This window comes from Cibotium barometz, chromosome 42 (assembly GCF_041138505.1).
Source record: "Cibotium barometz isolate CiBa-2024 chromosome 42, ASM4113850v1, whole genome shotgun sequence".
Classification (NCBI taxonomy): Eukaryota; Viridiplantae; Streptophyta; class Polypodiopsida; order Cyatheales; family Cibotiaceae; genus Cibotium; species Cibotium barometz.
This window is the reverse complement of record NC_141087.1, coordinates 36,296,338-36,322,729: the sequence shown is the minus strand read 5'-3', so window position 1 is coordinate 36,322,729 and position 26,392 is coordinate 36,296,338. Positions and strand designations below refer to the sequence as shown.

Sequence of the window (26,392 nt, the reverse complement as noted above, 5' to 3'; positions counted from 1 at the left end):
GCTACCACCTTGGTGGTCCTCTGGGTCCTCAAGCATGTTGAAGCCCCCGCCCATGCACCAAGCGTCTATTGGAGGTAGATCCTGGAGCACCTGAATCCAAAAGGTAGTACGGTCCATGGCTCCATTGGGAGCGTGGTAGATCTTGAGGAAGCTGAGCTTGGTGTCCCCAACCTGAAGAATCAACCATTACACTGTGTCGCTGTGTCCAGCACCTGGGAGGCCAAAGACTCACCCACAAAACTGCATGCTCCACCTTGGTTTTAGCGGGGAGCCCACCAGCAGGGACCAATAGGGGAGACTCTCCCCACAACGATAGATAGCAGTGAGTTGTGACGTGATGCTCTTGGATCATGAGAATGCCAATGATACCCCCCAACAAGGGCTCTATAAGTTCCGTCATGACTATGGCCTTGCACCTTAGAGGTGCCTCCTAACCATCAAACATTGCCTGAGATGGCTGAAATGCTAGGTGTCTCAACGACAGGGCCAGTCTCTCCATGGCGCGGCTGATCTTCAAAGCGGATTTCGAAGGGGAATAGTGGATGTCGGTGCAAGGGCAGAGCTGCTCTAGGTATGCTCAAATGCGGGCTTCCACTCCTCCCCAAGCAGCCTCAAGTGCAATCTACTCGCGGTGGAGGTGCCTCCCCACTTAGCTATGAAGCTGAGGTGGAAGTAAATAAAGAGATGAAGTGCCAATGAGGTGATAGCTCAAGTGGTGAAGGCGTTTGCCTAGGACCAAGAGGTCTTGGGTTGCAGACTTGCTGCATCCTGCCTACAAAGTACCAAGGCTCTTCGCTGATGAGGAGCTACTTTTCGATCGAGATGCCTAGTTGTCAAAGATACTTCCCGTCCACGAGCAAAGAGAGTTCCTCCAAGAGCTCATTTGTTACAATGATCAAAGGGGAGCCGCTTTCACGAACCCACTTTACTCGAGTAGGGAGTCCATGATCCGGCCACTTTTTTCGTATCAAAACCCCCCTTGGTGCTTCCTTGGAGGTATTGCCTACAAGTGAATAAATAAGCGCTGACAGGCGGGCTATCTACAGGCGGTAAAATTTGGTAACTATGGGAGGATCTTGGACCAAAGACCAATTGAAAAAAAAAAGAAAAAAAAGATGACGTCTCCTCTAACTTGGAAGAAGGTTAAGGAGCTCCAACTGAGTCGTCGCCCAAGAACTCACTCTCCTCTCACTATCTACTCTCTCTCACACCAAGCGTAGATAGGAATATGTACTAAAAAGCAAACTAACCTCTACTCTCAACTCTCTCACACAGACACACATAGACAAGAGAAAAGAGCAAGTAGAACGCTTAGAAAACTCGTTTAGCACAAAGGGGGGTTGTATCAATTCATTATGAGATAATGCCTTATGTACAACTGGCCCTTATGGGCTCCCAAAACTCCTAGGTTAACTACATGAGCTTGGGTGTGGCCAACTTTCTCGTAAAGGTCATAACTTTTATAGTGCCTTTCCATGACACTTAACCCTCAATCTAGCCTAAAAGCCTAATCACCAAGTTTGTAGCAGTTGTGATTTCAACGTGCCTGGAGCCTCTTGAGCGTTCACCTCAAGTATGGGTATGATGGCGTCTAGAAGCCTGTGTCAAGCATGTCCTCCAAAGTTTGATGAACTACATAGTATTAGTCAAGATACTAGTGGAGATTATTAATCCCTTGCCTTCTTTTGATTGAAGTCTTCACTATCTTTACATGCTTTTTCTCTGCATATTGCATACTCCAAAAGCAAGACACTACTAACATGAGAAAACCCCAATTTCTGAAAACGCTAGCTTGCATGACCTCATTATCATTCTTCTATCCATCATGCATATCATGGAAAATCACAACATCAATCTACTGACAAACATGAGAATACAAGAGAAAATACTAACTCCATGCACCATAAAAAACCAGATTGGTTTTTCACGTCATAGGAAATTCTTGGCTAAAGGTCAAAACACAAAATTAAGAGCACAACCTTGGCCATCAGTCCCATGCATAATGTGTAACCGTGAAAAATTGAGTTAGTTTTTCAAGCCAAGTTCAAAAAGTGGTTTTTCACGCTGGCACTAACCTGAAGAAAAGTAGCAAGAGACCATATTTTCTTATCTTTACTACATCATGCTAGCCCACAATGCATGCAAAAAGGTAAAAAATCAACTCCCAGGTTCACCATGAAAAACTAAGTTTTATCACACCGTGAAAAACATTAGGATTTTTCCGTCTGAGATTAACTTCATTTTCATCTTCTAACATTGCTTATTGACCTATACTAATGTCAACTAACCCATCTCAAACCATAAAAACTCAAAAAATGAAACCATGAAAAACTGGGTTTTTTACGACCATGAAGTTTTTCACGTCCACAAGAATTCAAGAGAAATAGGATTCAAGGCCTTTTTTAGTGCTCCCCACTTGCTATTTGCGCTTAAAATTATTGTTCGACTCATGCTTAATAACCATGGAAAACCCAAATCTTGGTTTTTCACGCCAATTCAAGAGAAGCAGATATAGCACCCAGTACAGGTTGGCAAGCCGTGGTGCCAATGTCTACACAAGCTGAAATGCCTTTGCATCAAACAGAATGAATGCCCATCACAGAGTATGCCAATGCCACAGCCACACGCACATGTAATGCAGGTCACAGAGACTGTAGATACAAGTATGTCTGTCACCATGCCATCATCACAAGAAGTGTGGATGTTAATGCGTTAGCACAGAGGTTAATGCATGCCTTAATAGACATGTAGCAACTCACAGCACCTATGCCGACTCCCATCATGTTCACTGATGCAACTGCAAGTGCATCACCCAAGCATGATCGTGATGCAGGTAGCTCGACTGGGTGCTAAAAGGAAGATATTCAATCTATCACATGAAAGTCTGAGAATGCCAAATCTCCCACTCATGTATCAAGTGGACAAGCTGCCCATAGAAGTCACACAAGGTGTGCTGATCGGACCAAATTGTCACAATCTACACATCGGGATAGATGTGGAGACTCCACAGGTTGTCAACCTGAGACCATCAATGAGTGCAAAGCTTCAGGACCGATGGACTTATTCAACCACATGGTATATCTTAATCCCCATTTGAAGCTGGACCTCAGACACTAAGGATGCATACAGGTTAACCTTTCCATAGGTGGACCCTTTTGAATTCATGATTTGATATATGTCCAAGCAAAAAAAAAAACAATAGTAAGACATGACTCCATGGTGCTAGAAGCCAAAATAGGACCTTTCCTCTTATTCTAAAACAGGCTTACTGAGAACATTTGAACCTACTAATTCCAACAGAAGGAAGAGGACACCACAGACGAAGCAACTACCTTCCAACTCAAAGACCTGTCCATGGTATCAGCAGCATATGCCTCCAATCCAGAGCCTTTGGACTGCAAAACAATAAAACTTGTTAAAAGCAATTTCACCTAGACAAATCTAGAAGCCTACACAAACATTTTCTGTTTTAAGTAATCCTTTCATTTAAGAAAGCTTTCAAAGGCAGAAAGTCCAAAATAAAATATCATAGGACTAAAAGCAGCCACACGTATTCCGCATTGGCTTTGAGATGTTCCAAGGACTACTAAGCTGTTCCGCAAGCCATGTAATTACTCTTGAGGGAAAAGATATATATGCTTAGTAATTTTTATTGAAAAAAGGAGTCTTCTATTGAGACTAAACATATGAAAGTCAAGAGTCAACCAAGTAATAAGAAAGATTGACTCATAAACAAAATCAGTGCTAGCAGAGCCAGATAATCTCAGTTGCACACACACACACACACTGGAAAAGAAAGAAAGAGAAAGAAAATTGTAAGACCACAAGGGTCTATAAGACAAAGATAATACATCAACAGGATCTATTGTACAAATTAGTATGAAAACAAGTTTTGAAAAAGTCAGACAACCCGTGATTAAGAGACCCCACATCCCTGTTTGGGAGCGAATATGTATTTCTCCTGGATAATCACTCATCCATCCAGTCCAGAACCACCTCTGTACCAAGCTATGAATCGTGAACAAGTGACTGGACCTCCCCCAACTGTGCACCTACCTTCGCCATCGCCAGCCCAGCTTCCTTCCGCCCCAACCTCGCACTACTGCCTTGCCATCGCCCTTTTCTCTCACCATCTCCCCTTCCGCCTCGTGTTCCATTTGCCTTCGCCATCGCCTACACCCCTCGCCCTTCTCCCCTTCCACCTAGTGTCGCCTCCCATCCCAGCCCTCTCTTCTTCCACCTAATGAGCCCCCGCCCCTTTTCCCATTTGGCGCCGCTTCACCCCAGGACTGGCAGTGATTACTCTCCATCGAAACCCATGCCCAAGACTCTTCGAGTGGAGGGCAGTTCTGACTATTCCGCTTCTCACCGCTTTTAGCTATGCAGATTGTTTCATGAAACATCCAAAGGTTGGGCGGCCTACACTGCTTCCAGAGGCGTGGTGTCCTTAGAGAGGAGCTCCACATAGCAGCAGGGCAGCAGACACCTTCTTGTCCCACTCTTTTGGCCCCTCTAAGACACACAGTGGAGTATGCATTTCCATCAGTGAGTAGCTTTTGCCGGCAGCAGAAGACTCAAGAACCACTGTCACTGGACAAGCTCAGTGGGTTACAATCAGGATAGGGGAGCACTATGTTGGCTTTCTAAATGTCTACACGCCTGTTAACCCTCATTGGACACCTTTCCAGCGTCAACGCCATCCATTGGCAACCGTCACTTCATTTGGCCATTGGCATTAGAAATGCTAATATCGTATATTTTACGTGTGTGATCATTGCTTGTCTATGAAAGGCATGCCATGGGATTAATTATTCAGATTGCATGCTTAGATTAAGTGTTTGTACAAGCCTAGGCACCCTTGGATAGCCATGGAGCTATATTTTAAGTATGGCCGGCCAAGGTATGAATGCTTGGGACCAAGATAAGGGTCGATTTGTATTCTAACCATTCATTTTCTTATGCAACGAATAGAGTGCTCTTCTTCTCCATTCTATAATCTCTTGCCTAATCTAATAAGAGCTGCTATATGCTCATTGTGTATGTGTGAGAGAGAGATTGAGTGAGAGGAGGGTCGAGCTTCCATTGGAGTGCGGCGGTGAGTGGAACTCTCGCGTGCTCCTACATCGACAACAGCCACGAGATTCTCGCGTGCGACAGCAGCCACGAGAATCTCAAGAACCAACATTCAACGAGGTGAGTGACACACCCCCGTTTGCATTTTGTGCATAGGCCATGGTAGATTGGCTTGTAGGTTGAGCTGTTTGTACTCCCAAGGGCAATTGGGCAAAGCCCCACAACATTTGGGCGTTCCCTGCGTCTTTCTTGTAGCGTAAGGGCCCTCCATAAGTGGCGCCGTTGCCGAGGAATAGCTCCATCGCATAGGCAATGTGCATTTCGGATGCGTATGTGTAAGGTTAATTTCTATTATATTTTTGATTTTTTGTCTTGTTGCGTTTTTTATTACAAATTTGTCTTTAATGTGTTTTTCATTAAAATTTCTAGTGTTTCTGCAATTTCTGGTTTTCTGTAATTTTTTGGTTTTCTACATTTTTTACATTTTCAAAACGAAAAAACTGTCAAATGAGCATATAATGGAAAGAATTTAATTAAATTGACCTTAGAATTAGCTTCGTAGTATAGTTTTTTACTCTAATTTGGATTCCTTATATGACGAAATTGGAATAGAAACTGAAATTAAAGAAGGATTTGCAAGACACAAAAAATTCTATGTTATTGTAGGCTTTCTATATTCTTGCATTAGTGCAATTACGCAAGTTAATTAGGCTTATTCCTCTTTGGAGTCTCTTGACTAGCTGGCTGCATTTAATACGTACAACCTTTGAGGCCACTAGTCACAAAAATCCGAATTTTGACATTAACCAATTTTGGATAATTCGGGATCGGCTGGGCACATTCAACATGTGCAGGCTTTTAGGCAGACCTCCAAGTCAAAGATTCCAAACATACCCCTTCTCGGTAAAAACTGAAAAATCAAAGCCGCGAAAGTAAAAAATAATACAGTAAAAAAAAGAAAAAATGAAAAAATGAAAAAGTTTTTTAAAAAAAAAAACGTAAAAGAGATGAGAAAAAAAAGGTCGGAGGAAAAAAAATGTATATATATTTTTTTAAAAATACACGCATAAGTTTGCTTGATATATGTTTTAAGCCGTTGCGATCATTTTGACGCAACTTATGTAACACCGAAAAAAATGTGTTTTTCCATAGTTAAGGAGCTTCCTTAACTATGGGAGCCAACGCCATCAACGCTTGACTAACCCGAAAAAAGTACATTATTTTTTGTGCCAAACGAGTTAAGAAACACCAAACACGTGTTTTGAAAAAACTTTAGATAATTCAAAAAAAAATCCAAAAAAGAAAAAACAAAGAAATGAGTCACTATCAACTCTTGATCATGAAAGGAAATATTTTCAAAAGAAGTATGAGGGTTGTTTTGTAGATACTCTTCCAAGAGAGCTACCTCCAAAGAGACTAGAAGATCTTAAGATTGACATCATGCCAGGAAGTTCACCTCCTAATAGACCTCCTTATCGAGTGAGTCAGACTCAACAAGATATTATGAAGCAAGTGACGGAGCTTTTGGAAAAGGGTTTGATTCGACCTAGCTCATCACCTTTTTGCTCCCTAGTCTTATTGGTTCAGAAAAAGGATGGTTCTTGGCATATGTGTATTGATTACAGGAGTCTTAACAAGATCACTGTAAAGAACAGGTTTCCTATCCCTAGGATTGATGATATCTTGGATAGATTGGATGGAGCCACTATCTTTAGCAGGATTGACTTGAACAGTGGTTACCATCAAGTCAGGATTGTTCCAGAGGATATTCATAAGACCGCATTCAGGCCTACCTTTGGACTCTGAGTATTTGGTGATGCCTTTTGGTCTCACCAATGCCCCGGCTACCTTCAACTGAATGATGGAAAGAATATTTCGAGCACATAGAAAGTTTGCAGCTACTTTCGTTGATGACAATATTGTACATTCAAAGAACGAAGAAGAGCATCGAAAGCACTTGGACATGGTATTTCAGGAATTGCGTAAGCACAAATTGTATGTGAATGGCAAGAAGAGTGAGTTCTTTTTGTCAAAGATTCACTACTTGGGCCATATAGTGTCCAAGGAAGGGTCGGGATGGACCCAAAAAAAGTCAAGGCTATTATGGAATGACTAGAGTTGACTAGTGTGCATGCAGTTCGAAGTTTCCTTGGCTTATGCTCTCATTACAAGAAGTTCATCAAGTGGTCTGCCGTGGTAGCAAGTCCACTACATGATTTGACAAAGAAAGCCATGGCATTTCGATGGGCCAAAGCCGAAAAAGAATCCTTTAAAGCACTAAAGTTTTATGCTAGCAAAGGACCGGTATTGATTATTCTAGATTTGTCGAAGCCATTCATGGTAGAGTGTGATGCTTCAGGAGATTGCATTGGAGCAGTCTTGAACCAAGAGGGCCATGCCGTGGCCTATGAGAGTCAAAGACTTCAAGGAGGCGTAAAGACCGCACCCACATACGAGAAAGAATTGATGGCTATCATTCATGCCTTGAAGATTTGGAAGCACTATCTTATGGGTGTTGAGTTTGTTATCAAGACAGATCATCAAAGTCTTAGGTATTTTATGTCTCAACCTAATGTCACATGCACTCTGCACTGTAGTGCATGGTGACAAGATGGCTCATCATCAATGCAACATTGTATAGTAGTAGAACCCTTTAGGATTTGATATTTGTCATATGCCGTGACCCCATTGTAATCCTCAGTCCAGGATATGTCAGGCATGAGCTACATAGGTCATTCCTCAGCCTTAGAGAGTCAACCAGTCAGTCAAAGTCCCTTAACCCACTTGGAGAGAATCATTCATGCATATAAAAGTCAGTAGAAGCCTTAGGGTTTACATCAGATCATGTTTACATTTTGCATAGCATTCATCCCATATGCATATAGACCATCTAGACCATGGCAGAAGCATCAGAATATCATTCAGCATTTTATCCTATTTATTAGCATTTTATTTGAAAATTTTCCATAATATTTCAGCATTTTTAACATCATTATTTGATGTAGCAAGTCGTGTAGCAAAAAGTGCTACAGTCGGCCAGCTTTTACAGCTAGCCGACTAGATCTTGCCCATATAAATAGCATCGCTCTTGCATTCACAATCATTCAATCACCAACCTTCAAGCGTTTCATCCTTCAGCACAAGGAGCATCAACGATTGAGCATCCAGCCCCACATCATCAAAACGCAGCACCATTCAGCATTCAGCCACTTCAGAACCTTGCGTTTTCAGCATATACACAGTTTTAGCATTCATTATATCATCGTATTGCTACAGCCCTTCCGGTGAAGGTAAAACGCATTCATACGATCATTTTCAGCATTCATTCACAGCCTAGAACAGTCCTAATCATCCCCATATCTCAGTCTCAGATTTGCAGCCTTCCTACATTCCATTGGAAGAGTGCATAGGCTTGAGATCGGTCATCATTTGCGCTTCCACAGCCGTGTACAGTTCAGCCCGACTCTTGGTCTTTCAAAGGTCTTGCGTTTGGCTTATCGACAGTCCCTCAGTCGTTCTCTTCAAAGATAATAAAGCAAATACTCCTAGCAATAGGAGGGGGCCCTTCAATGGGTAATTTGGGACCCAATAAGGTGTCCAATTCTATATCTCTCTCATCTCTTAAAGTTTGAAGTGATAAAAGTGGATTGCTAAAGACTCGTGAAACTCGGGATAAAGACGGCGGTGTGAGATTGGTGTGACAGGATCCTTCATTACGCATAATTCCGTTGCATGTTACACCTAAGATATCAGAAAAGCATATAATAAGATGGGCTAGCTATTTGGCCCAATTTCATTTTTAGATTATGCATACTCATGGGAAAGACAACAAAGTAGCAGATGCTCTATCTCGAAGACCCATGACCCATGTAGTTTCTATGGGATATCATTTGGACTTCACTACGATGAAAGATCTTTATGCTACAGATCAAGATTTCAAGGACATTTGGGACACGTTGCAGAATGGAGACTTGGTGACTTCTTATGTCATCAAGGAAGGGTTTCTTATGATGCAAACCCATTTAAGTGTGACCAAGGATTTGAGACCAAAAGTAATGGAAGAATGCCATGCCCCCGGACAAGGGTATCATGACAACAACTCATGTCTTGGAAAATTATTTCATTTGGCTTAGCATGAAAAAGGATATTGAGAAATATGTTCGAGAATGTTTGGTTTGTCAGAAGGTCAAGTTTGATCGGTAAAAACCCGCAGGATTGTTACAACCTCTGCCAATTCCCAACATTCCATGGGAAAGTATTGCTATGGACTTCATCTTTGGATTACCAAAGTCAAGATTTGGGAATGATGGAATATGGACTATTATTGACAGGTTCAGTAAGGCATCATGGATTAACCAAATCCATTGTAGGGGATAGAGATCCTCGGACTACTAGTTTCTTTTGGAGAGCACTTTTTGACAACATGGGAACAAAGCTGAATTTTTCTTGGGCTTATCATCCTCAAACAAATGGACAAAGTGAGATTGCAAACCTCACTATTTTGGATATGCTAAAGTGTTATGCTCTCGAAGCAAAGGATCAATGGGAGAAGTACTTGCCACATTGGTTGAGTTTGCCTATAACAACATTGTTCATTCTTCGATAGGCAAAGCTCCTTTTGAGATTATCTATGGCAAACCATTGTTGTTGCCTATTTTGAAGACCAAGAGATCTTCCATGCGGACGAGTTTGTTCGAGATTTGGATACGGCCTTTGCACAGGTTTAGAAGGTTATTGAGACATCTCAAGCCAAGCAAAAGAAAGCTGCAAGTAAGAATAGAAGGAAGGTCATTTTTGAAGAAGGAGATTGGGTGTTATTGCGATTTGAAAAAGCAAGACTTAGAAAGTCAAAAGCTAAGGAGCTCAAGGAACCCAAGCTTGCCCCAAATATTATGGACCTTTTCAGGTTACCAAGAAGATCAACGATGTATGTTATCGTTTGGACCTTCCAGACCATTGGAGGATACATAATGCCTTCCATGTCTATTTATTGAAGCCATATACAAGACTACCCCCAGAGGGGCCTGTATTGGAGGATCCACCAGAAGTGGAAGAACAAGAAGAAATTTTATAGCCGGAACAGATTGTATTCCATTCAGAGAGAAAAAAAGGAAGGACAATGGTCAGGAAATTCCTCTTGAAGTTTAAGAACCATTCACCTATGGATGCGAAATAAATGCCAGAAGAGTACTTCAAGAACTACCCAGATATTCTTCGAGCTTATGAGGAAGGAGTTGGTCCAAATGTATTTGAAGTACAAGCTTGAAACGTCTTGTAATCAAGACAGATTTAAGAGGGAGGGATTGTACCTCTAGTCCTCTTCATTGTACCTCTAGTCCTCTTCATTGTATATATTTATACTGAAATGGAATTGATCATTATCTTGCTTATGTAATGGTATTGATTGGATATGCTCTAGTTTGGGTGGCAACGATGCCTCAAAGCCCAAGAAGCAAGATTTGTACATGGGAGGCAACAATGCCAGAAGACCCATTGGACGGCAAGGATGCCAGATATATTGGACATTCGCAGTCGAGCGGTCATTGCGACCAGATGGCCCAAATGACTATTAGATTTCGTAGTCGGGCGGTCATTCCAACCAGATGGCCCAAATGACTATATTGGATTTCGCAGTCGGGCGGTCAATGCGACCAGATGGCCCAGATGACTATTGATGAACTCTCGGGTGGTCATAGTGACCAGATGGCCTAGAGGGGTAGACTAAGCGGTCCTAGTGACCAGATGGCTCAGCACGGTTTCAATGAAATCAGATAGGACAATCCATGAATATAAGAATCATTACTTGTGCATTGCATACTGATGTATGTTTGAATTTCTTTGACTGTGTGTTGTTTTTGATGCGTGGACAGTGCTTCGATTTATGACATGTGATAGTCCACTGGGCTCCAGACTACCTGGCCAGTACCTGGAATACCCAGTAGACGCAAATGATGCATACTTGTTTGTTGACTATCTTGTGTCTAATTTTTGCAGAAGGTGAGTATGCATTTATTATATCTAATCCCTATTACAGGCTATTAAGAACGTGTACCATCAACAACAAGAACATCGGTCAAAGAAAGGCATAAAGATGTTGCCAAAAGGCACCACATATATGAGGAAAGACCAGATTCACAAGAGCACCAGATGGGGCTAGTACCAAGATCGTATGCATGCCACAGTTGAGGACAATTGTGATGTAAGAGGGAGGGAATGTAACTATTTGGTCCTCCATGCTCTTTTCATATGATAGAACTCATGCCCGGGCACATGGACAAGATGACGGACACATGGGAACAGGGTTCCTAATGCTGGCATTGGAAAAAGCACCCGTCTTGGTCAAAAAGCAAGAAAAAGCAAAAGTCAAACTTTGTTGACCAAAAAGCTGAGGGCACCGTTGGAAAGAGGACATCGAATTGGATCAAAAAGCTAAAAGCTGCTTCTTCAAAAAGCTACTCCAGGGCCAAAAAGCAAGGCCCTGAAGTTGTAAAAGCACCATCAAGAACTTTAGTTATTATAAATAATATTGAAAATGAAAAAGCAAAAGCTAAGAGATAAAACAAAAGCAGGACAAGACAAAAGCATAGTCCCCCATCAAGTATATAAGGAGCGAGCCAATACCCTCATGGAGGAGCATAGAGAAGTACTCATGTTGGTTTTGACGATCTTGTACAGAATCCTCATCATCGTCATCTTTCCATCTTCTCCACCTCAGCCGTCCCCAGTTTCATCTATCCCCCCCTACTCCCAAGGGCGCCCCTCCATGCCTCATGGGTCACACCCAGTGAGTGGACTATTCCTTCTTTCGCTGCCTCCCCTTTCAACTCAAGCTCTCTCGAAGTGGTGGTGGTGCCTCTCTAGGTTTATGTGGTCCTCCACCACCCCTGCCCTATACGCACTAATGTTGTAGTTGGAGAGTTCTCCTTCCCGCTATGTGTAGCCCCACAAATGGAGTGGGATGGCCCCGCAATGGACTTGTAACATCCCTCTAAGATCTCCCTAAACACAAGCAATGTTACATGCACCGAGGTTGATCGTGCTAACGCACAATAGGGCCTTCTTTATACCTTTATGTGGTGAGAATATGTAGCATCAACTTTAGAGAAGAGGGAGAGTAGAGAATGTAGAATGTAGAAGACAACACCGGATTGGGTCCCAACACTCCCCCCCCCCCAAAGCAAGAGTACTTGCTTCTATTATTCTTTGGAGAAATGCTGTAAATGCTGAGTACAAATGATATGAATGCCCAACGCAAGGATGAGGAGGCCCAAACGTCGGCGGAGTATCCAGCTATCCCGAGGCTCTGCTGCTGAAGACTCTCCTTGGCCACTGATGCAAGTCCAAACTGAAGGACTGCATATATGCTGGCTGAGATGTAAGGGAATCTTCCTTGTTGCCTGGAGATGAGTAGGATGCTGCAAACTGAAGTTGTGTATCTGCTGAATACCTGAATATGCATTGTGGGAGTAAGGCCGTGCCTTTTATACCCCCTCAAACAGCAGTCAGCTGCCTCTTGGAGGCTGTCGACTGAAGCAAGAAGTCCCACGATTGATGAAATAACAGTCGGCTGCAGGAAAATACCCTCATGACTGCAAGATGCCAGTCAGACAGCATAAAATGCTGGTCGGGTATAATATTCCCTGTCAGCTGGTCATTAAATGCTCACGACTGCTCATGTGCACAGTCGGCTGCCCAACAATACCTGGTCGGGTGCTGTATTCTCTGTCGGCTGGCCCACAGATGCTGGTCTGGTGCTGCCCGACTGTGAGGCAAGGCCTTGGCTGCCTTTGCAAGGCTAGCCAAGCTGAGGCTGCCTTGGGGCTGGCCCCCTACTATGTGGATGCACCTACAATGCTCGACATGCATCTAAAGCTAAGGCTGACACATACATGCTCCTGAATGATGCTTTCTCCGAGTGGGTTAAGAGGACTGACAACCGACTGACCTCTAAAGCTTAGAGACTAACCTACGTAGCTGATGCCTGACTGTCCCTGGACTAAGGGCTCACAATGGGGTCACGACGTACGACAAATAATCATAGAAAAGGTTCTACTTCTATACAAATGCTGCACTCAAGATCATCCCAGTGTGTCACTGTGTACCCCAGTGCAAGGTGCACGTGACATTTCCTCCTGCTTAACTTGGCGGCAAGTTTAGAGCTTCCAAGTAGTCCGCCAACAACTGGGGGTACCCCTGAAAGAACTCTTCATCGAGCCAAACTGCTTCGTGGGTTCCGCGGTTCTTAAACTTCGTATAGAATTGTCATATTCTTCGACCGGATCCATGCTTCCATCTGTGGAGGAGAATCTGTTCTGGGGCTATAACTTCAGCTTCGTCAATCATATCTAGTTGTTGCTCTTCTGAGATATCCTTCAATGCTAGACCTACATATGGCTTCAACTAAGAAACATGAAAGACATTGTGCATAGTCCAACTTTCCCACAACTTTAACTTTAAAGAGACATCACTTAACTTCTGAATAACTGAAAATGGGCCGAAACTTCAGAATGAGAGTTTAGGACAACGCTTGCCCTCTTCCTTTAGCCGTTGTTTCATGATGCGGAGATATACCCAATCCCATTCCTTAAAGTGGACATCTCGCCTGGATTTGTTGGCTTGCCGGGTATATGCTTCCTAAGCCTTGGCAAGGTGCTCCCTAACTGACTCCATGATTTCCGAGAATGTCTCGATCGTTTTATTGGCCTTGAGATTGTGACACCTGTCTCGTCAAAAGAGAGGAGAACCAGCGACCAAATGCTGCCTCATGCAACGTCCAGCCAATACTCGAAGAGTGCGTATCATTTAGGATTGCCTACACCGAAGAAAGATATTATTCCCATTTCGACTGCTGGTCATGGCAGTATGATTTGAGAACGTCAAAGGCCAATTGATTGTAAATTTCTGTTCGGACATCTGTTTGAGAATGGAATGCGCTGGACAACTGCAACTTAGTCCCAAAATTGTCAAACAATGCTCTCCAAAAGTGGGACGTAAATTTTGGATCTCTATCTGATGTGATAATCTGTGGCAAACCACCAATGGGATACCAAAACCGAATGAATAAGCGTGCTATGTCCTCGGTTGTGGCTATCTGCTTGCATGGAATGAGCATGCAAAACTTACTGAATCTATTAACAATGGTCATACACTGTGTGTTTCTAGATCCAGCTGAGACGGGGAGAGGGCCTACAAAGTCCATATTGATGTCATGAAAGAGTCCCTCAGGAATAGGCAAAGGCTGTAGCAACCCTGCTTGTTTGGTATGAGGAACTTTCACCTTTTGACATATCTGGCATGATTGGACATGTTGGTAGACATCCCGTCGCATCTTAGGCCAATAGAATGATCTCTCTTACTTCTCCAAGGTACTGTTGATACCCCTATGACCCCCAACCAGAGAATCATGGACATCATGGAGAAGGACTTGACGCTTGTCTTTGAGTACACAAATACGGTTTTTGAAAAACAACCAACCATCCTGTATACTATAATGGCATGGTTCTGAGCTGAGGGCCAACTGGTATTGAGTCCCGAACTCTTCTGAATCCGGATACTGTGCCTTCAGACTCTCTAAGTCTTTGCCTTGAATTTCAACCACAGTGACCTCCTCCAATGTATGAAGAGTGCCCTTGCGACTAAGAGCATCGGCAACAGGGTTATTCTTGCCCGGAACGTATTCAATCATTCCTCCAAACTGTTGGAACAATTGACTCCATCTGGACTGCCTGTCACTCCATTGAGCACTAGGCATGGTTTGCAACCATTTAAGTGCCTGGTGATATGTCTTAACTGTGAAGCCCCTCCCGTAAAGGAAGTGCTTCCAATGTTTAAGAGCGGTCATCACCCCCAAGAGCTCCTTGTCATACACCGAATAATTCTTCTCAGCGTTATTCAACTTGCAGCTATAATAATCCATTGGCCTACCATCTTGCTGTAAAACGGCTCCAATGGCAAGATTACTGGCAACGGTAATCACCTCTAAAGGATCATCCCATGATGCCAACTTCAAACTGGGGACTCAGAGGCAACTTTCTTCATGGCCTGGAATGCCTCTAGAGCCTTGCCCATGACAGACACTTTCTGACGACGAGTCTTCACGCCCTTGAGCAGGTCAGTAAGAGGTGCTGCAAGGTCAGAAAACTTGTCCGTATGTGCGCTGTAGGCTTGACAAAGACCCACAACTGAGCGGATTTCCTGGTCTGTAGTGGGAACATCCCAACTGAGAATGGCTTGTACCTTTTTAGGGTCAAGGCTAATACCTGAAGAACTGATGATGTATCCCAAATAATGGATTTCTTGTACTCCAAACTCACTCTTCTTGGCATTGATAAACAAGTCATTGTCTCGCAAGAGTTGCAAAACCTGTGCCAAATCTCGCTCATGCTGCTCTGCAGTCCCTGAGAAGATAAGAATATTATCTAAAAAGATGAAGACGCATTTGCCAATGAGATTTCGAAAAACCTAGGACATCATTTTGTTGAACGTCGCTGGTGCATTGGTGAGACCAAAGGGCATCACCACAAATTCGTAGTGGCCACGCTCGGTTCTAAAGGCCGTTTTTGGAATGTCGGCCTCAAAGATAGTAGCCACTCTTAAGATCTATCTTAGAAAAAATCTTTGCACCATTGAGTCGTTCTAGGATGTACTCTATTCTAGGCATGGGGAATCTATTCTTCACCATTAGCTTGTTGAGCACCCTGTAATCCACACATAATCGTGCAGACTTATCTTTCTTCTAGACAAACAGAACGGGAGCGGCAAATGGTGAGGAGGATGGTCGGATAAAACTGGACCGGAGTAACTAAGCGGACTGATGTTCCAGCTCGCTCTCCAATGCCTTAGAAAGGCGATAGGGAACCTCAGGTCTATTGGGTGGGAGAGCGGGCAGGAGGTCATCTCGCAACATGATATTGCTATATTGAGACAAAAGACCAGCCATCCGTTGCTCCCCTATGGGTGCTACTTGAACTGCATTAGACTGAGAGCGGACGTATAGTAACGCACAGTTGGCTCCTTTTCTGATGGCTCTTTGGGCCTGGATGTGAGAAATGAGTGGAATGCCAAGAATGCTCTGATCCCCACGAATCATGAGAGGCTCAGGAAAGCCTTAAACGATGGTGAAAGTGTCTTGCCTCCAATCAGGAATGGGTGCATACTGTCTAAACCACTAGATCCCGAGAATCATGTTACACCCTGAGAGAGGGGAGACAATGAAATCCCGCTGGAATGTGGCCGCTGAACCTGAAACTCAAATTGCAGAGCTTTATAAGTAATGTGCGTACGTAGACCAGGGGTAAACCTGTCCACATCCAAATGATAAGGAACCAAGCTACAACTCATCTTGGTAGCCAACTGCGGAGAGATGGCATCCTCAGAACTGCCCATGTTGAAGAGGACAATGAACTGTTGTCCCTTTGAAATGCCATAGGCACGGATGACGCCTTTGTCTTGCCCTCAACCTCACCCTCCTACTGATCATCAAATACCACTGGTGCCACTGAATTCAAAGAGGGTAAAAGTTGAACGGCATTCAAGGCTGATGGCGGAGGTGTGGATGATTCTACGATGGCTACTGTGGAAGTGGATGCCTTAACGAACCTTTCAGCCTGGAATTTAGGACAATCTTTCTTCCCGTGTCCCATAGTGTGACAGAAGAAACAATGGTTCTCTGTCCGGTACCGTGTCTATTCATGAGACTGGAGATAACCTCCAATTATGCCCTCCTTAGCTTTTTCCTCGAGAGTGTTCTTGGATGTAGAATCTTTCTTATGCCCCGATTGACCCCTAGAATTTTTCTTTTGGTTCTTTTGGTCTTTGTTGTTGTGAGCCCCCTTACCTTGGATAGATGACTGTTGGGTAGATGACTATTGTTGGGGCTTTGGGGTAGACTGTACCTGCTTGGGCTTACCTCCATTCAGCATCAGCTCCTAATTCTGAGCGAGGGTCAGTGCCCGTGCATAAGTCTGAGGCTCAAAATTCCGCACTAGGTACCTAATGGTAGTGTCTAGACCTCGAATAAACTGCTTGAGCTTATCTTCTTCCGATATGCCCAACTGTTGGGCCAGTGTAATGACCTTCTTTGAATAGGTCAAAACAGGGGAACCACCCTGAGTGAGTTTGTAAAACTCATCGTCAAGATTGGTCATGTACTGTGGTGGAAGAAAACGGGCTTTGAGATCAGCCACGAAGGTGTTCCAATGAAAGCACACTTGGCCTGTGATGGAGTCTGTGTGAAGTTGTGACCAATGTTGCTACCAAGTAACAGCTTCCCCAGTGAGTTGTGGGGCTGCCACATTGACCTTGTCTTGTGGATATGTGATTTTAGCTAATGGAAAATGTGCTTCAAATTGATGAATAAATTGAGTAACTGCAGCATGATCACACTTAACATCATACTTACTAAAATTTGGAGAGGTTCATATGACAGTGGTGGTAGGGGCGGTGGAGGACGAGAAAGGTGTTGCCTGATGAGGGAGAGCCACCAGGATTTGTGCTACTGTTTGTTAATTCTGGATTTGCACAGCCTCCCAGTCGAGTCTTTGTTGGAACTCTCGGTCGGCCTTCTCTCTGCGGCCTTGGTCTTCCTCAAATTTGCGTGTGGCTTCCCTATCCCTCTATTCCTTTGCACATCTTAGTTCTTTTTCTTCATCTGCTTGTCTTTTGGCTTTGTCGTCTTTTCTTCGTTGTTCTTCAATATGTAGTAGGACCTGTGCCAGATCTGAGATGTTTTCTTTGGGCTTCTCCTTTTTGGTGATAAGCTTCTTTTTCTTTTTTTCTTTTTCCCGAGAAAAGATCCTTTCATTAGTTATAAAAAACGCCCGTAGGGCTACAAAAGATCCTCTCCTGCTCACAAGAAAAACAGAGCAGAGAACAAAGCAAGGCAGCCAGGAAGACTCTCCCTAGATGCTGAAAAGTACAAGTATCAGTACAAACGGGGGGAAAAGCCAAACAGGTGGCAGTGCCAACGGGGGGACCCCGCGTGTAGGGTATAGAAGGGGCCGCTGCACCAGGTGGTGTGAAAGGCCTGGCGCCGCAAGATCGCCTCATCCGAGTCACCCCGGATGCGGTCATACTGTCCTCGCAAGAAAATGTTGTCAAGGATACTACGCTCCTTGACGAATCCTGTCTGGGTAGCATGAATCAACTCCCCCAGGTAGGGCTGGATCCTCAAACTCAAGGCCTTTGCTAAGACCTTGTAGATAGTATTGAGGATCATAATAGGTCTCCAATGCCGAATATCATCTAATACTCCCTCCCCCTTGGGGATAAGAAAGATCAAGCCCTCTGAAAAGCTCTGTGGCATCACCCCAGTGTCCAAAACATACTGAAAGCCCCTGCGAAGGCCTGGCCCCAAAAGGTCCCAATAGCGCATAAAAAAGGGAGGCGTCAGTCCGTCCTCCCCTGGGCAACTATGACGCGGCAAGACCCTCAAGGCCTCAGCAAGCTCAACCTCTGAAAGAGGCGCACCAAGAACAGTACGCATACGATCTGTGACCCTCCTCTGCACATGGGCCCACACAGTCTGTCTGCAAGCATCCCGAGCCTCAGTGGCTGGCTCCGCTGAAAGCAGGTCTCTATAGAACCCAGTGGCAATGGCTCTAATCTACCCGGGCTCAGTAGCTACCGAACCGTCCGGCCTCCCAAGCTGACGGACTTCTACTCGAGCATGGCGGGGTCCAGTAATCTCAAAAAACTCCCCAGTCACTCTATCACCAAGCTGCGTCCACTGAGAGGCTTGGCGACGATAGTAAAACTCATGTCTCTGCTCCGCTGCCTCTCTAACCTCCTGGCGTGCCTGGCTCAGCTGGGACGCCACCCACTCACATGCAGGCTGCTGCTCCTGAAGGCGCTGAAGCGAAGCAAGGCTGCGTCTCAGCCGATGCTCCCGCTCGCGAATCCCTCCCAGCCGTGTCAAAGCTGCAGCGTGCAGAAAAGAGCTAAGCTCGATGAGTCCCTGGGCACACTGGCCTGCTGCATCCTGGTCAGAGCACTGACTATCATGCCAGATCCTCTCAATGTCGTCGGCGAGACTAGGATCTGTAAGTACCCTCTCTAGGATCCTCAACTGCAAGCTGGGCTCCCGTGTCCTCTCCTCAAGTGTCAAAATAACTGGCGCATAATCTGAAAATGAGGTGCCAGCAAGAATGCCAACGGAGCCCCCTCGCTCCCTTAACCAATCGCCCACATAAAAGCGATCAATCCGTGATAGATTAGTCCCTCCGTTGTGTGGACAAAATAGGAGTTGGTAATGTGTACATACGTGTGCATGGCGTGTGTGAAGTGTTGCTTTTGAGAGCATTGCCAGGTGTACAGAGTAGATGGTTTTGATGTGAACAAAATAGGAGTTGGTAATGTGTACATACGTGTGCATGGCGTGTGTGAAGTGTTGCTTTTGAGAGCATTGCCAGGTGTACAGAGTAGATGGTTTTGATGTGAGCACGTACAGGCCTGTCTAGACGTGGTCTACTGGAGGTTCGCTGGGATTGATTTCAGCTCCTCGTTCGGCTCTGAGTATGTGTACACGCCCAAGTATGAGTGGGCATTGGAAGGCTGTGTTTGAATGTGTATGGAAGCATGGGCATTTAAGGTTGAAGGGACAGTGTTGCCTTGGGCATTTGGTGTGAAAGGAAATATAAGTGTGGCCATCTTTAGGCCTTGGAAAATAAGAAAATAATGATTTACGTGGCCATAAAATTGAAAAGCCACATGGAAGGCTTGGTTGGCTGCCAGTTCATTATCTAGAAGCTGGGGAGCGTGGAGCAACGGAAGGTGGCGCCCAATTGGAATCGACGGAAAAAAAAAAAGAAAAACCGCCTTGTTGATGTGGGCTCTGGAGTGGTGCTACGGTGGAAGCGCTGCAGCTGCGGAAGGTGAGAAGAAGGCCGACTGGTACGAGAGCTGGCTGGAGAGACCGCTTGCAGAGACCAGAGGTGTTGGCACTAGCTGGAGGCGCCCGGGTGATCAATGGCCTGGAGCGAAGGCGCAGTGCTGGAGAAGGTGCTGGAGGTCGCCTAGAGAGAGGGCCCCGGTTCTGGAAGTAGGCGAAGCAGTGAAGGACTGATAGCCGCCTTGTGGTGTTGATAAGCGCTGGCAAGTATTGTTGCTGCGGAGAGCTCACGACTGGAGCACAGCGCAGAGGTAGCTGGAGGCGCCTGGGTAGTGAGAGGCAAAAGTTGGCGCAGAGCAGCAGACGTTGGACTGCTGGGGTGGCCTATGCTAGTTTGAAGGTGAGCTGGGGCAATCCGTGGTGGAGTTACTGCTGGGAATTGTCAAGAGCCCGGGTGATCAATGGTCTGGAAGGCAAAGTGGACAGCGTGGCTGCAGAGAAGTGAGACAACGTGGGGAGTTGCCGCCTGGAGAAAGACTGCAGGTACTGTAGAGGGGAGCCAGAGAAGGGAGTTTTTGTAGGCAGTGACCACCTTGGGTGTAGCTGCTGGGCTCTGAGAAGCAGCTACAGACAGGTGAAGAGGAAAGTGCAGGAGGTCACCACGACTGAGAGAGGCAAGGGTAAAAAGCTTGCAAGGGCTGGTGATTCGGCATAGCCAGAGGGAGCCGCTTGGGGAGCAAGCGAAGGGGGGAATAGAGCAGAGAGAGCAAGAAGGCTGGTGGGTAGCAAGGACAAAAAGAGTCTTACGTGTGGCGCTGTGTGAAGGTGGTCACCCAGTTTGCAAGAAAGGGAACAGGGAAGGTGGTGCCTGGGATAGAGAGGGCGTGAGTATGGTTTTTTGTGGATTTCTACCTCTTCTAGAGACTCAGGCCAGAGTTGTAAATTCTCTTGATTAGCTGTGGCTGGTGTTTGGTGATGCCAGAGAGTTCTTTTTTGTTTCTTTGTTTGTTTGGGTACAAGTTGTGACAACCAGATCTGAAATATAAGTCTTGTTTATGCTCTTTGGTCTAGTGTTCCGGTGTATTCATATGCGTGTGTGGAAGTGTGGCACCCTATAAGGGCGTAAACAGCTTTACCGCTTCCGTGCCATCACTTTTTGGTGCCTCCACAGAGGAGCAGATTTCCTCTGGTTTGTGAAAGAGAACAGGAGCTGTGTGAAAAAAGATTTGGGAAATGGCTCAAGATTTTCCGGAGTATTGGGGATTGCCACAGGAGAGTGCAGTCAGGTTTCTGGAGAAAATGGAATTTACAGCCTTGATGAAAGACAGGGCAACCCCGGAGATCCTTTCTCAAATTTTGACTTATTGCTTGCAGGGTGATGCAAAAACATGGCTATAGATGTTTGTGACTACACACAGGAACATTCATCAACAGGATCTTGAGTACCGTGTAGTCAGAGCTGCATTTTTGGCACAGTTTGCCCGTGTGAGGAGTCCGAATGAAATGTGGAAGGAGTTGTGTAACATTCAGCAAAAGGACGGTCAGGATGTGGATCAGTATCTGATAGAGTTTGGTAGACTGTGGAGTCTATGGTGTGAGGCTTTGATTCCTGAAGTACCCCCGCAGATGATAAAGAGAGACCGGTTTGTGGCTGGTCGGGAGCCAACCCTCCGTCTGAAGGTGGAGCTGAAGAACCTGGATAGCTTTGAGGAGGCTGTCAGAGTAGCTCAAGAGAAGGAGTGGAAGGTGAAGCGTCTGAGGCAGATGGGAATACAGGAAGAGCCGAAGAAGTTTGTGAAGATGCCAGAGATTGAGAGTATACATCCTGAAAGAGAAGCTGCTGTTGTTCCTGAACAGGAGGACACTTTGAAGAGGGACATACATGATGCAGTGGAACTCATGAAGTCTCTAAGTTTGAATTGGATGGAAGCAGGTGGAAAGGGAAAGAGCCGAGGTGCACCAAATAATAGAAGAGACAATATGTCAACAGGTGAAGGGAATATGGGAGGAACAGGGAGAGGACGGGGCTATTATTTAAGCAATGTCCAATGCTGGAACTGTGGGGAGCGGGGACATATCAGCCCTCAATGTGACAAACCGCCCAGAGCAGGTGGTGGAATGTATGCTATGATGCAGAGGACTAATGATAGATCGGGGGATCATAGTGTTGAAGTAAAAGATCCAAATCAACCCTCTACCAGTGGAGTTAAATGGGAGGATAAAGGAAAGGGACCAGCTCTCAGCTTGATAGGGGTGGAGACCATTCCAGAGATTATGCCTGTGGCCAAGAGGACGAGAAGTACAATGGCAGAACCTGAACCATCTTCTAAGAAAGGTAAACATGTCCAATTTGATATAAGTCCTCAACCAGAGAAGAAGAAGAGGAAGCCAAGAAAACATTATAAAACTTCAGATTTGCATATTGGTCAAGGTCAGGAGGAGTATACATTGATGGGAGATTTAAAGGGAAGGGTAGCCAATATAACTTTTGCCCAATTGCTTGGATTGTGTCCGAAGCTTAAGAGAGAGTGGAAGAAGTTAGCAAATCCGAGGAAAGTAAATGAGCAGGAGCCCACACAAGGTGAAATGGAGCTGATGTCTGTGGAAGACCTTCCTGATATTTGTCCCCATCAGTTGATGCTTGGTGTGGAAGTGTGAGTGTTGGAGAAGCATATGTTGATGGCGGCGCACAAATCAGTGTCATGACTCAGTCCTGTATGGAGAGATTGGGGTTAAGGCTGAATGCTAGTTCAGATTTTAGACTCCGTTTAGCAAATCATGCAAAAGTGAAGTGTCTGGGTATATGTACAGAAGTGCCAGTGACTGCTTTTGGTGTGGTTTGCAACATAAATTGTCATATTATGCCGGCTGGTTTGGGAGCTTATCCATTGATTTTGGGCAGACCTTGGCTCAGACAGGTGGGTGCCATCCAAAATTGGAAAAGGGGAACTATAACAGTACATAATAAGAGAGGAAGGGCCAGGAAGTTCAATATGAGTAGTAAGCGGGAAATGAAGAGTGAGCCTGAAGAAACAAGTGCTGATGAGTATACAGATAGCGAAACTGAAGAAGAGAGTTCTACTTCTGATGATGAGAGTCGGGTATCATTTATAATGAAGGAAGAGACCAGGCTAAAACCACTATCATTACACCGTGGGGTTGCTTCTGTTACTGAGTAGTACCATTTGGTTTGAAAAATGCACCCTCGTGGTATCAGAGGAACACTGATAGAGTACTTGCACCTCTTACAGATCATTTTGTGAAAGCTTTTTTGGATGATATATGTGTATATAGTTCTCAAAAGGAGCATGATAATAAATTGGAGCAAGTATTTTCTAAAATGGATGATGCAGGTGGACAGCTAAATCCAAAGAAGTGTCATCTAGGGTATTCAAAGGTGAAGCTGTTGGGACATATGATATCTCAAAATGGAATTGAACCTGATCCAGAGAAGATAAAAGCTCTTGTCTTATTATCTGCACCATCAACATCCAGGCAGCTCTGCAGACTTTTGTCCAGAAGGTAAAATATATGGCAAGATTTGTCCCTTTAATGTCTCAGCTGCTTTACCCTCTTCAGTAGGCTATGAAGAAAGAACCATTGCAATGGAATGAAGAATGCGAGGAAGTGTTTGAGAAAGTGAAAGAGGTATTGGGAGGTATTTCTAGTGTAAAAGCTCCGGATTTCTCTCAGGTCTTTTATGTGAATCCATCTTTTGGTCCGGATGTAGTTGGAGCAATTTTAATGCAGAGAGGAGATGAATCCAGATATATGAAGCCTGTGTATTATGCAAGTAGAGTGAAGACAGAAGCAGAGAGGAAATACACTGAGGCTGAATTGGTTTTGTCAAGTCTGGTGTATGCTTGCAGGAAATTCAGGTCATATCTCCTGATGAGACCATTTGTGGTACTGACAAACTATACTTTACTCCCTCAGCTGGTGAATGGTACTTCACTCTCAAAAGGTATGATGCGATGGTTAGTGGAGCTTCAAGAATATGATTTCTCATTTTTGATTGAAGATACTTGCAAGGCAACTCTGGCAGATCTTCTAACATACAAGGACGGTCCGATCTTGGTGAAGGAAGTGAATTCAAAGATAGAAAAAGAAGAACAAATTATCATTCCCGGAGCTCATGTTTTATTCTTTGACGGTTCATATAAGAGGAGTATACATCAAGCCACCGGGGGGTATATAATCCAGGATTCAGAAGGCGGGCTGATTCTAAAGGATGGAATACATCTGGAAGCTGAAAGTAACAATGAAGCTGAATACACAGCATTGTTTCAAGGGTTGCAGGCTGCTTTAAAACAGAAAATTCAAAAGCTAATCATAAAAGGAGATTCTCTATTAGTAGTAAAGCAGGTCTTGGGTAGCTGGCGAGCAAAGAATCCGAGATTAAAAGAATGTCTGGCTGATGTTAGAAGGCTACTACATCAATTTACAGCATGGAGTATTCAACATGTGCGGCGGGAGGACAATCATATGGCACATGAGTTGGCTCAGGAGGCAATTAATCAGGATCCAGTAATTGCAAAAATCGAAGAGCCATTATACAGAGGGAGGGAATACCTGTCCAGAGTGGTGGATTACTTACTCTCAGGTCGCTTGCCTGAAGAGCTCAAAAAAGGCCAAAAGTATCATTTTATCGGGAGAATAAAGCATTATGTCATGATTGGAGATGAATTATACATGCAAGGAGCTGATCAGGTATTGAGAAGAATTCCATGGAGGGAAGAAATTTATTATATTCTATCTTCAAATCATGAGGGAGCATGTGGGGGTCATTATGCATTTAAGATCACCTTGCAGAAGATATTACTGGAGAGTTATGTATGGCCTTCCATTCAGAAGGATATTCAGCACTGGTGCAGGTCTTGCCATGAGTGCCAGAGAATGGGGAAGAGAATCTTAAAAATGGAGCCGAGAAATATCATGCTGGTATATGACATTTTTGAAAGATGGGGAGTGGATGCAGTTGGACCACTTCCCAGGACGGCCAGAGGAAAGTGTTATGTGCTTACTGCGGTGGATTACTTATCAAAATGGGCAGAAGCGAAAGCAGTGAAGAGAGTGGATAGTAAAGAGGTGGCTGATTTTGTGTATGAACATATATGCTGCAGATTTGGTATTCCTCTGGAGATAGGCTTGAATGAAAGATTCAATGGTGAATTTAAGCTGATGATAACCAAAATGACAGAAGGTCATATCAAGAATTGGGATATAGAGATGAATCGTGTATTATGGGCATACAGGGTTGCAGTAAAATCTGGTACACAATTCTCACCCTTTCATTTAGTTTATGGGAAAGAAGCACTCATGCATATTGATGTGGAAATTCCAGCTTTGAAGTTCCTGGTTGAAGAAGGACATGAGCCTATTAATTGTTACAGAGAAAGATTACTGGCCTTGCAAATAGTCCAGTTGGACAGAGAGCTAGCATTTGATCATTATGCAGCTATGCAATTGAAAAGACAAGAGAGAGAGAATGAGAAGGTGGAGCAGAAAGAAATTGAAGAAGGTGATCTGGTTCTCAGGTATAATAGCAAGCTGGATAATACTTTTCATACTGCATTCCAGACAAAGTGGGAAGGTCCGTATAAAGTTGAGAGAAAATTTGATAATGGGAGTTATCAGCTTGCTGATTTGAATGGAAAGAAGCATAAAAGAAGAGTGAATGGTTTACGACTGAAGAAATATTTTGCTCGATTGATGTTAGCCGTGAAAGAGGAAGATCAGGAAGCTTGTGATGCATGTCAGGAGGTTGTGAAAGATACAGAGGAAAATCTGAATATTTCATCCCTGTTTGTACAGCTGCTGGACATGAATGTCTCAGCAGAAGTAGGGGGTTGCTAAATATGTGTGGACAAAATAGGAGTTGGTAATGTGTACATACGTGTGCATGGCGTGTGTGAAGTGTTGCTTTTGAGAGCATTGCCAGGTGTATAGAGTAGATGGTTTTGATGTGAGCACGTACAGGCCTGTCTGGACGTGGTCTACTGGAGGTTCGCTGGGATTGATTTCAGCTCCTCGTTCGGCTCTGAGTATGTGTACACGCCCAAGTATGAGTGGGCATTGGAAGGCTGTGTTTGAATGTGTATGGAAGCATGGGCATTTAAGGTTGAAGGGACAGTGTTGCCTTGGGCATTTGGTGTGAAAGGAAATATAAGTGTGGCCATCTTTAGGCATTGGAAAATAAGAAAATAATGATTTACGTGGCCAAAAAATTGAAAAGCCACATGGAAGGCTTGGTAGGCTGCCAGCTCATTATCTAGAAGCTGGGGAGCGTGGAGCAACGGAAGGTGGCGCCCAATTGGAATCGACGGAAAAAAAAAAAGAAAAACCGCCTTGTTGATGTGGGCTCTGGAGTGGTGCTACGGTGGAAGCGCTGCAGCTGCGGAAGGTGAGAAGAAGGCCGACTGGTACGAGAGCTGGCTGGAGAGACCGCTTGCAGAGACCAGAGGTGTTGGCACTAGCTGGAGGCGCCCGGGT

The 26,392-nt window shown here is 44.6% G+C and overlaps 1 protein-coding gene across 3 annotated transcripts in view; it reads right to left on the bottom strand.

Moving 5' to 3' along the window:
- LOC147614439 (glycolate oxidase 1-like) overlaps positions 1–26,392 on the bottom strand; it is a 90,005-nt gene that overhangs the window by 8,276 nt on the left and 55,337 nt on the right. For all 3 annotated transcript variants that reach the window (XM_086780976.1, XM_086780975.1, XM_086780977.1), the window contains one exon: positions 3,333–3,395. In XM_086780976.1, the coding sequence (XP_086637102.1) occupies positions 3,333–3,395 (63 nt within the window). The remainder of the gene's footprint in view (positions 1–3,332; positions 3,396–26,392) is intronic.